A 12,063-nucleotide genomic window follows, 5' to 3' on the forward strand; every position below is an offset into this window, starting at 1 on the left:
CACCCTGTGAGAAAATATTGAAAACTGTGAACCATCACCCTCAAGTGCCTCCATCCGCACAAAATGTTGTGTGAAGTTTCAGGGATTCCATAGACTGCCTAGAAGTATATTACCTCAGGTCAAGAGAGCCCTCCTACCTACCATACCACTACTACAGTGTGGGGCACAAAGTAAAAATAGGGCTTCGAAGATCCGTTTGGTGCATTCCTGTTACAGTGCTCCAATACCAGAAAAAATCATAGGCATCTGGGCTTTGGGGAATCTAATTTATTTACTTTTTTCAGATTCCTTTCTTTACTGCTTTTTTTTCTTCATGGTTCAGAGCCAGTACTTGTTATTTTGGTAACCAAGTCTTTCTGCTCTTTCTCTCACAGACATTAGCCTTTCTTTTGTTCGTTTTCATATACAACCTAAGTCTCTGGTCCTTTCTCTGCCCAGTGAGTGTCTGGACCTGGTTTCCTGAAGAAAGTGACATATAACCCTCTGTGAGAATCCCCTGAGCCCACCCTGGGGAACATAGTAAAAGTAATATCCACCTGTATTTTGTAAAATATGAATTAACAGTAGTGCCACATGATATTAAATATATGACATATGCGTGCTTATGTATATGTCATACATGACGTATAGATACTTGTTTGGTTTCTGTTTTGTTTTATCGGAAATTTTGAGAGTCATCTAATTCTAGGCTTGCATTGTGAAAAACCATCAGACTGAAAACATTATACACAGATCTACTCATAGAAATGACTTCTGTTTTTATGGAGTGTTGGTAACAGAATGCAGAATTTCTCTTACCTTCACTACAGAAAATTCAGAGCCAGGTTTCTTATTTGAATATTGCAACTCAAGTGTCAGGTAACGTGCTCCCGTCAGATGAATTGTTTTTTGTTTTGTGCTTAATCATCTGATCTTAAGTGTTTTAGTCTCTTATCAGCTGGAGTTGTTTCAGAAGTACAGTACAAATAAATGACATTCAGAAAGCTGGTGATTGAACCTGGGATCTCAGGTTGATGTGTTCTGAAGGGGGTGAGAGCAGTCACTGTGGGAGCAGTGTATGATAGTGGGAAGATTTCTGAGACCAAAAGCCACTAACTTGCTGTGTATTCTCAGGCAGCCCCCTTTCCTCCGTGGGCCTCGGTTTCTTTAGAAAGAGATTGGAAATGCTGTGGACTCTCCATCTGTAATTTTTCCCCCTTTGGTTCTTGATGTCACATCTAAAGCAGTGCTACTGAAAGTATGGTCCACTGGTCTGCAAATTACGTTACCGGTTGGTGATGAAAGAAAGAGCCTCTGCCAGAACCTAATCACAGTGTTTCTATCAGCTGATTCTGTTGTTGTGATTATGCACTTCCCCCCTCCCCCAGCAAAATATTTTGGTGAAGAAAGTAAAAAAGGCATTTTGAGTAGGCTAGGGTTTTATCAAGGAGAGAGATGTATTAGCTCAGTAGAATATTTCAGTAACTCACACTATTTCCAAATTGAATTTAGAAGTTGCTTTCTCTATGCCAGCAAGGATGTTGTGAAATGATGAATGTGTCTACTTTTATTCCCAAAGGGCTCCTCAGTCCCCAGAGAAAGGAAGCACTGCAGAGACTAAGAGCAGAAATTGAAGTTTTAACAGATTCCTGGTTAGGAACTGCATTGAAGTCCTTACTTCTCATCCAGTCCAGGTATGGAAATAATTCTTTTAGTTTTCATCCTCTCAGAGGGATGCTTTCTTCCACCCTAGTCCAGGATAGGCCATTCCCTGAAACAGACTGTGGGACAGGGGTGAGAAGAGTTCAAATGATGCAGGGAAGTATTCAGTTAGGTGGGAGGCAAGGTCATTTTACTCTAAAAGCACACGGAAGAGTTTTGAAAGCTTTTTTCTTTTCTCTTACTTTTTGCTCACTAAATTATACTCAGTAACCCAGAATCTCCAGCCCACGACATGGGTGGGCCTGGTGACATCAAAGAATACATGTAGGAGCTATATCACAAATATCCTAAGTGTAGGAAGCGCCAGAGAAATGTAGCAAAACCTACTCAGGAAGGCGGATTCAAAAGAAAAAGAGTACAGGGACTTCCCTGGTGGTGTAGGGGTTAAGAATCCTCCTGCCAGTGCAGGGGACACGGGTTCCAACCCTGGTCCGGGAAGGTCCCACATGCCGCGGAGCAGCCAAGCCCTTGCGCCACAACTACTGAGCCTGCGCTCTGGAGCCCTCCAGCCACAACTACTGAAGCCTGTGCGCCTAGAGCCTGCGCTGCGCAACAAGAGAAGCCACCGCAAATGAGAAGCCCGTGCACGCAAGGAAAAGTAGCCCCCACTTGCTGCAACTAGAGAAAGCCCGCGCACGGCAACGAAGACCCAATGCAGCCAAAAATGAATAACTTGAAAAAAAAGAAGAAAAGGGGTACATTAAGCAGATTAAGGAAATTTGAGCTTGAAGCTTAGAATGGGAAATAAATACCTACCCTTATTCGTCCTTCCCTCAAAGCAAGAATTCCAGATTCACAGCCTACTAAACAGTAAAACTGACACCAAGGGGTGGATATCTGTGAAGGTAAAGGACTTGTGAAAATAATATGTATTCTGAAATTTATGTTGCCATTGTGTGATGAGCAGAGAGCACTTCAGTCATATCTCATTCAGTTGAAATGGCACTGTAACTGAAAGCCTCATTGTGTTTTCTGGAGTGTGGTATCAGTGCCGTGGGTTGGTGGGGTTTGCTAACAATGCAGTGAGCTAGAATGGGCAGAAGGAAGTGAGGCAAGAATCAAGTTGCTGCTCTGTGTCCACCACAAAAATCTCTGTCCTTCAGGCTGGTTCCAGGTCATGCACAGCCTTGCAGGTCAAAAACCTGCGTCTCATGTCCCCACGGCTATATTCAAAACGGATAACCAGCAAGGACCTACCGTACAGCACGGGGAACTCTGTTCAACGTTGTGTGGCAGCCTGGATGGGAGGGGAGTCTGGGGGAGAGAGGATACATGGATACGTATGGCTGAGTCACTCTGCTGTGCACCTGAAACTACCAAAACCTTGTGAATCGGCTCTAGTCCAATAGAAAATAAAAAGTTAAACAAAAATAAAAAATAAAAATAAATTTTAAAAAATCTCTGTCCTTGGGGCTTCCCTGGTGGCGCAGTGGTTGAGAATCCGCCTGCCGATGCAGGAGACACGGGTTCGTGCCCTGGTCCGGGAAGATCCCACATGCCGCGGAGCAACTAAGCCCGTGAGCCATGGCCGCTAGGCCTGCGCGTCCGGAGCCTGTGCTCCACAACGGGAGAGGCCACAACAGTGAGAGGCCCGCATACTGCAAAAAAAAAAAAAAAAAAAAAAAAATCTCTGTCCTTTAATTGGGAAAATAAATAAACCTGAGATAATTAGAGCAAAAAGTGAACATTGGCACTGAACAGATACCATGCCCCAGGCACTTTGAGGTTAATTTTTCACAAGTAGGTCCTACAGAGAAGACCCATTGAATTCTTGTTCGCAGGTTGGTTTGATTTCACCTTTTTCTTTTCTTTTCCCTCTTTCTCCCTTCCAGAAAGAATTGTGTGAATGTTCTGATCACTACAACCCAACTGGTTCCAGCTCTGGCCAAGGTTCTCCTATATGGGCTAGGAGAAATATTTCCTATTGAAAACATCTACAGTGCTACCAAAATTGGTACGGGTTCAATTCTGTTTCTTGTCACTAGCCTTACAATAATACTTGCTACTTAGGATGTGCTGCTTATTTACCAGTTCCTCAGTTAGACACTTTATATATACATATATCTATAATCCTCACAGCATTCTTCTCCTGACATTACTGATGGGGCAGTTCAGGCTTATCAGTATGTACTTTGCTCAAGACTTCACAGCTAGTAAGTTACATAAACAGGATTCGAATCCAGGTCTGTCGGACTTAAAATTTATCATGCTCTTTTATTTTATAATATTTGAAAGAATATAATATCTAGTTTAGAAATCCACTATGCCTCATTTCAAATTCCTCTTTCACAGAGAGTGCACTGTGATGTAGTATAATCAAAAAAGCACTGGATTAAAAATCAAGGACTATGATATATACTTTAAAATGGGGCTTCCCTGGTGGCGCAGTGGTTGAGAATCCGCCTGCCGATGCAGGGGTCACGGGTTCGTGCCCTGGTCCGGGAAGATCCCACATGCCGCGGAGCAACTAAGCCCGTGAGCCATGGCCGCTGGGCCTGCGTGTCCGGAGCCTGTGCTCCGCAACGGGAGAGGCCACAGCAGTGAGAGGCCCGCATACCGAAAAAAAAAAAAAAAAAAAAAAAAAACTTTAAAATGGTTAAGCCCCTCACACTCGTTAGGATAGCTGCTATAAAAAAATAATAATAATAGCAAGTGTTGGCAAGGATGTGGAGAATTTGGAACCCTTGTGCACTTCTGGTGGGAATGTAAAATGGTGCAGCTGCTGTGGAAAACGGTATGGCGGTTCCTCAAAAATTTAAAAAAGAACTATCACATGATCCAGGAATCCCACTGCTGGGTATATATCCAAAAGAATCCAAAGCAGATCTCAAAGAAATATTTGCACACCTATGTTCATAGCAGCATTATTCATAATAGCCAAGAGGTGGAAGCAACCCAACTGTCCATCAAATGAATAGATAAACAAAATGTGGTATATACATACAGTGGGATATTAGTCAACCTTAAAAAGGAAGGAGGTCGGCTTCCCTGGTGGCGCAGTGGTTGAGAATCCACCTGCCGATGTAGGGGACATGGGTTCGTGCCCCGGTCCGGGAAGATCCCACATGCCGCGGAGCGGCTGGGCCCGTGAGCCATGGCCGCTGAGCCTGCGCGTCCGGAGCCTGTGCTCCGCAATGGGAGAGGCCACAACAGTGAGAGGCCCGCATACCACAAAAAACAAAAAACAAAACAAAACAAAACCCTGAAAATCAAAAAGGAAGGAGGTCCTGTCATATGCTTACTACATGTATGAACCTTGAAGACATTATGCTAAGTGAAGTAAGCCAGTCACAGAAAGCCAAATACTGTATGTTTCCACTCATGTATAAGGTACCTAGAGTAGTCAGATTCATAGAAACAGAAAATAGAATGGTGGTTAATAGGAGCTTGGGGAGAGGGGAAATAGGGAGTTGTTGCTTGATGGGTATAGACTTTCAGTTTTGTAAGATGAAAAGTTATGGAAAATTGTTGCACAACAGTGTGAGTATACTCAATATTATTGAAACGTATATTTTTAAATGGTTAGGATGGTAAATTTTCTGTTATGCGTTTTTTTTACCATGCTTTTTTGAAAAGGAAAAACAAAAAAAACTAAGGACTAGGATAGAGTCCTAACTCCCCCACTTATTAGCTTTTAGGGAAATTACTATATCTCCTGAGCCTCAGTTTTCTCATATAAGGTGAAAAACTACCAGAGAGGTTTTGAAAATCAAATGAGACTGTGTATTTGAAGGTATTTTTTATCCCCTAAAAATGTATTCAGTTCTAAGTACATGAAATAGTAAGTGCTCGATAAATATTTGCTGAATTGATTAATGAATTGGCACCAGATTTATATAAAACCAACTTGTTCGGCTGAGAAGGCAGCAGAATGTGTCACTCTAATCTTATGTGCTGTACATGGTCCGGGGAAAGAGGACTATGACAGCTATCTCCTTACCCCTCCAGACCCTTTAGTCTGTGCCTACAGTTCCTACTTCCCTGTTGCAGCCAAGGAGACAGTCCTCATTTGAAGATAAGCTGTAGTTATCTACTAGATTAAAAAATGTCAGGCATTGCCAAGGCACTCAGAATATAGCAGTGACAAAATCCTCTGTCCTCCATGGAACTTACCTTCAGTCACTGGTGCTCGGATAATTGGGTTATCCATAAGGGGGGAAAAAAGCAGATTCTGTATTCCTTCTTTATGCTGTTTGCAAAAATAAATTCCAGGTAGATAAAAAATTTACCATGAAAAGCAAAACGTTAATTTTTAGAAGAGAAAATAGAAGAGTATCTATATGACCTTAAGGTAGAGAGGGATCTCATTTAAGAGACCCCAAAAATAGTACTTTAAAAAAATGATCATTTTGATTGTGTGAAGCTTTTAATTTTATATGCAGTGAAAGATGACATAAAGTGACAAGACAAATCACAGACTGGGAGAAGATACTTGCAATACATTTACTTGTTGATTAGCATACAGAATCTATAAAGAACTCCTGCAGCTCAATAAGCAACAGACAACATAATTTTAAAAAGTAGGCACAAACTTGGAGCAGCCAACTTGCAGAAAAGGTAACCCAAATTGTTAGTAAACATATATGAAAAGTTTTTTAACCTCACCATTTAAGGATCTGCAAATTAAGGAAATGCAAATTAAAATGTGATGCCTTTCTCGTCTATTAGATTGACAAAAATTTAAGTCTGACAGTGCCAAACTTTGTCCAGGAAATGAGAACTTACTCTGCTAGTGGGATTGAAAATGGATATAACTTTTTGGAAAACAGTTTGTCAATGTTCATTAAGTTTGAGATGTGCATAACCCTGTGACCAAGCAATTCTACTTTTAGATATTTATACTAGAGAGCAGGGGTCCCAGACTATAACCCACGTACCAAATCTTCCCACTGCCTGTTTTTGCAAAGGTTTATTGAAACAGAACCGTGTCTAATCATCTCCATAGCTGCTTTCACACTACAGTAGCAGAGTTGAATAATTGCAACAGAGATCATATGACCTGCAAAGCTTAAAATATGCCAGCTCCTTCCCTTGAGTTTATTCTCATTTTCACAAGGAGATATGTGCAAGGATTTTTTTTTTTGATACAGCCTTGTTCATAGTATAAAATAATTAGAAACAGCACATGAACCTGTCTATGAACAGAAAATAGAATAGTCAAACAATGGAATACTGTATAGCAGCTAAAAGTGAATGAACTGGGGCTTCCCTGGTGGCGCAGTGGTTAAGAATCTGCCTGCCAACGCAGGGGACATGGGATCAAGCCCTGGTCTGGGAAGATCCCACATGCCGCGGAGCAGCTAAGCCCGAGCGCCACAACTACTGAAGCCCGCGCATCTAGAGCCCATGCTCCACAAGAGGAGCCACCGCAATGAGAAGCCCGTGCACCGACCGCACCGAAGAGTAGCCCCTGCTCACCGCAACTAGAGAAGGCCCACGTGCAGCAACGAAGACCCAACGCAGCTAAAAATAAATAAATGAATTTTTTTTAAAAAAAGGTGAATGAACTAAAACTACATATATTCCTAAGGATTAGTATTAAAAACAATGCTGAACACAAAAAACACATTACAAATAGTATGTACAGTATATAATTTATATAAAGGTAAAAAATGTTTAGAATAATAGCCATACATTGTTTATGGATACACACTCAGGGAGAGAAAAGAGGAGGAAGAATGTCATCAAGTAGGGGTAAATAGAAAACTTCAAATAAATCTGTACGATCTCATTTATATATATATATATATATATATATATATATATATATATATGGGGTTTTTTTGGGTTTTTTTGTTGTTTTTTTTTTTTTTTTTGGTGGCACACGGGCCTCTCACTGCTGTGGTCTCTTCCATTGCGGAGCACAGGCTCCGGACGCGCAGGCTCAGCGGCCATGGCTCACGGGCCCAGCCGCTCTGCGGCATGTGGGATCTTCCCGGACCAGGGCACGAACCCGTATCCACTGCATCGACAGGCAGACTCTCAACCACTGCTCCACCAGGGAAGCCCCTTTATATTTTTTTATCTAAAGCAACTAACTCTAAAGTGTTAAGATTTGATAAAGCTGGGTTGGTGGTAGCTATATAGGCATTTATTTTATTTTTTATTTTTTAAAATATTTATTTATTTATTTATGGCTGCGTTGGGTCTTCATTGCTGCGTGACGGCTTTTCTCTAGTTGCAGCGAGCGGGGGCTACTCTTCATTGCCGTGTGCGGGCTTCTCATTGCAGTGGCTTCTCTTGTTGCAGAGCATGGGTTCTAGGTGCACGGGCTCAGTAGTTGTGGCTCGCGGGCTCTAGAGCGTAGGTTCGGTAGTTGTGGCACATGGGCTTAGTTGCTCCGCGGCATGTGGGATCTTCCCGAACCAGGGTTGGAACCCGTGTCCCTGCATTGGCAGGCGGATTCTTAACCACTGCGCCACCAGGGAAACCCAGGCATTTATTTTGTACCATTCTTTTTTGTATGGTTGAATTATTTCATTTACAAGGGCTTTGATGGGGGAGATACATTTGTAACCCCCCTTCAGATTTTGTCACTGCTGCCCTTGCTTTACTGTGCATTTTGTAAGAACTCAGAGCACTCGCTAACCTCCCCACACCTGAAAGGTAGATTTCTGTGGTGCTTGATACTGCATCCTGGCACTCAGAGGCTCATCAAACTTATGGACATGATTTTATTCCTTCTGACAGTAAGTGTGCTTATTTGGTGATTTTTCTTATTTCGTCCAGAGCTTATTAGCAGAGCTACAGTGGTACGTGGCTCCATGGTAACACAGTGAGAGGCTTGAGGCTTTCCTTTACAGAACTGTGAGATGAGAGCAGGGAGAGGAAATGTTTGTCCGGTTCCTCTGAAATGGTTTCAGAATTGCAGTTCTCTTAATGGACACTGTGATCTGGACATTTAAGAGAATTCTCAAAATCATTTCTGAAAATGTCGGAAGTCTTTCTTTTCTTTTTTTTTTAAATGTATTAATTAGTTATTTTTGGCTGCGTTGGGTCTTCGTTGCTGCACTCAGGCTTTCTCTAGTTGCAGCGAGTGAGGGCTACTCTTTGTTGCGGAGCATGCGCTCTAGGCGCGCGGGCTTCAGTAGTTGTGGCTCATGAGCTCAGTAGTTGTGGCTCATGGGCTTTAGTAGTTGTGGCACACGGGCTCTAGAACACAGGCTCAGTAGTTGTGGCACACGGGCTTAGTTGCTCTGCAGCATGTGGCATCTTTCCAGACAAGGGCTGGAACCTGTGTCCCCTGCATTGGCAGGCATATTCTTAACCACTGTGCCACCAGGGAAGCCTAGAAGTCTTTCTGATAGAGGAAACCCAAGAACCTAATCTTCTCCAAAGGCTTGGTTGGTCTTGCAGTTACAGCTTCTATCACTTGACATTTGGTAAGCTGACTAGTCATTGGTTTTATCCTCCTGAACAGGAAAGCTCATCTCTAGGATTGTTTTGAAAGTATAAAATGGAAGCAGTGTATTTACCAACTGTATTGGAATTATTTTTTCGTATGGCTACTTCTTTACCCTGAGCTGTTAATAACTCACTCTTAATCCTTTCAGAGGAAACATTCCTAATTGTATTTCTTCCTTGATCATTGTAGGCCAGGACAATGAAAACATCTCTATGTCTCTGTCTTCTAAATATGAGACATTCCCTTTGTTGGGTCTTAGGGGAAATTTCTAAAATCCTACCGACTTAAAAGTTTTTTCTGTAAATCATAAATTAGACTGTGGGTCTCACAGAGGTTGGCTTAGGTAAGGACCTAATGGTTGGAATGGAATTAGACAAGTAACTCTTTAACACTTAATAAGAACATGTTAGGAACTCATTATTAGTTGAATTATTTAATGTTTAAATTGGAGCTCAAGGCATAGAGTAGAGCCATCCCCTTAATCATTTGTGAAATTAAAATGTATTTACTTAGCAAACATGGATTGAATGCTTGATATCAACATAAGGTGTGACAATGCTATTATAAAATGGTAGCACTGAAAGGGACCTAAGTGCACCTAAGCCAAGCCTTGTATTAAGAGTGGGAGACTGAAGCCCCAGGTGGACTAGTGTCTGGTCCAGGTTTGAGGTGCCAACTGGGCTAGGCATGTCATAGACTTGCAGTTGCTTAGATGTATCAATCAGGACTTCTGAGTATGGGTGTAAAGATTCTTGTCAGTTATGATGTCGTCATCTTAGATTTGTGTATTTCTATATATATATATTTATTACAACAGTTTTCCAGCAGATGGCATTCAAGTGCCTTGAGGAAGAGGCACCTTTTTCTTATTCACACAGGAACCCTGGTGCAGTCATTGAATCTGGCAAGAAGATAGGATGAGAAAGTTAATGGAGCAGGATATAAAAAGGAAGCAGAGTTAGCGCCTTGCTTAACTGAAGAAGGTGGCAGAAGCAGGAAAATAAAGCGTAAGAGATGGTGAAGGAAGAGCAAGAGAAATAATTTTTTTAATTTACTTATGCAAGTACAGTGTCTTTGCCACAGCAGTATTATGTGTGCATGTTTAGGTGTTGGTTCCAGGTAGGATTTGAATTTTGATACATTGCCATGTTTCTAAGAGCTGTCTGCAATGGATTTAAATCACCCATTTCCCAAGGTTAATGTCATTGATACAGGATCTCAGTTGCAGTTACACAATATAATAGGAAATTCCAGATGTGACAAACATTGCTGCCATATTTCATTGGTACTCTAAGACTACTCCCCTCCTGAAAGACATAAGGCCCAGGACTAGGACTGTTTCTGGGAAATGTAGAGTTGGAAGGAAATGGCCAGGACTAGGACTGTTTCTGGGAAATGTAGAGTTGGAAGGAAATGGCTGTTTTTTCCTAATTACTGACCGGAAATCTGGGACTTCCACTTCTTTTTCTTACACTAACGGTTTCCCCTCAAATATCATCCTTTCGTCATTGCACAATGACCAGAGCCTAGACTCTGGAGTCAGAGGCTCAGAGTCTAGTTACTAGCTTGTTTGTGATCTGGGGCAAGTCACTAATCCTTTGGGTCCATTTCCATCTATCAGGATAGGGGATGGGACCCATCTCACCGGATTATTTTGAGAATTAAGTGAAGGAACACTTTGAAACTGCTTTGTATGCTGTAAAGTACAGGAGCTGTGGAAGAGGGAGGGAGTGTGCATAGCTTTCATACTGTGTTTATAGAAACATCTCACACTAAGATCTTAGGTACTTCACCCTCAGTGTGAAAGTTAAAATAAGAACCTAGAGAGCGCAGTGCCTAGAAAGTCTGTTGTATGAATGGCACAATTTCACATTCTTTGGGCAGAGGGCCTGTTGGATCTCTAGCTACCACCCCTACTCCCCACCAAGCAAACCACATGGGCTGCCCTGATTCTGTCTAAGCACAGGCAGGTGAACCTAGCAGCAGCCTTTTTCTTTGGTATTGAAAAAAAGAAAGGGAGGAATGTCCTAATAGGAAATTTCTTTTTCTCATCAGGTAAGGAGAGCTGCTTCGAGAGAATTGTGTCAAGGTTTGGAAAGAAAGTCACATACGTAGTGATTGGAGATGGACGAGATGAAGAAATCGCAGCCAAACAGGTAACCATGGCAAAGTAAATAGTCTATGTGGGAATACACTGAGCAATTAGAAAAATGGTAAAACTCAGAAATCGTAGTAATCTGTTGTGCATTTACAGTGTTTTCCCTTCCTCCTATTCCTCTCCCATTTTTCTTTTAAAAAAAGAAAGAGGGTCATTTTTTTCTCCATACAGTTTTCCCTGTAAGTTGTTAGATCCTCCCCTTCTCTCTCCTCCCTGCCACTCTAAAATCTTAAAATCTTTGGTTTTTTTGTTCTTTGCGGTACGCGGGCCTCTCACTGCTGTGGCCTCTCCCGTTGCGGAGCACAGGCTACAGACGCGCAGGCTCAGCCGCCATGGCTCACGGGCCCAGCCGCTCCGCGGCATGTGGGATCCTCCCGGACCGGGACACAAACCCGCGGCCCCTGCATCGGCAGGCGGACTTCTCAACCACTGCGCCACCAGGGAAGCCCTAAAATCTTTGAGCCCTGCTACAAGGACGCCCATCATTAAACCTGGCGTGGGCCCCATCTTCCATCTTCGTCTTAGAGGTCAATGCTTTCTCAAGAGCGTGAGACTTTACTACTAAAGGCCAATCATTCAGACTTTTCCAGGCTTCAGAGTCTCAAAAAACCAGTGCGATGAATTGGGAGTTGTTTAGAGAAAGTCCTTCCTGCTCCTGAGCCCTGGAAAGATTATTCTGATGTTAACCTCCTTGCTGTTCAGGTCCCAACTCCAGGTGATCCCTTTTTAACACAGGAAACAGTAGATTTTAAAAGTCTTGGCTATGGAGTCTAAAATCAGACAGTTCACATCTCATCCA

At 42.4% G+C, this 12,063-nt stretch overlaps 1 protein-coding gene across 10 annotated transcripts in view; it reads left to right on the top strand.

Moving 5' to 3' along the window:
- Window positions 1–12,063, top strand: part of EYA3 (EYA transcriptional coactivator and phosphatase 3) — a 107,588-nt gene that overhangs the window by 90,411 nt on the left and 5,114 nt on the right. For all 10 annotated transcript variants that reach the window (XM_059036184.2, XM_067013801.1, XM_067013820.1 and 7 more), the window contains 3 exons: window positions 1,559–1,673; window positions 3,534–3,655; window positions 11,162–11,262. In XM_059036184.2, the coding sequence (XP_058892167.1) occupies window positions 1,559–1,673; window positions 3,534–3,655; window positions 11,162–11,262 (338 nt within the window). The remainder of the gene's footprint in view (window positions 1–1,558; window positions 1,674–3,533; window positions 3,656–11,161; window positions 11,263–12,063) is intronic.

The sequence above is a fragment of the Kogia breviceps genome, chromosome 1 (genome assembly GCF_026419965.1).
Source record: "Kogia breviceps isolate mKogBre1 chromosome 1, mKogBre1 haplotype 1, whole genome shotgun sequence".
NCBI classification, from domain to species: Eukaryota; Metazoa; Chordata; class Mammalia; order Artiodactyla; family Physeteridae; genus Kogia; species Kogia breviceps.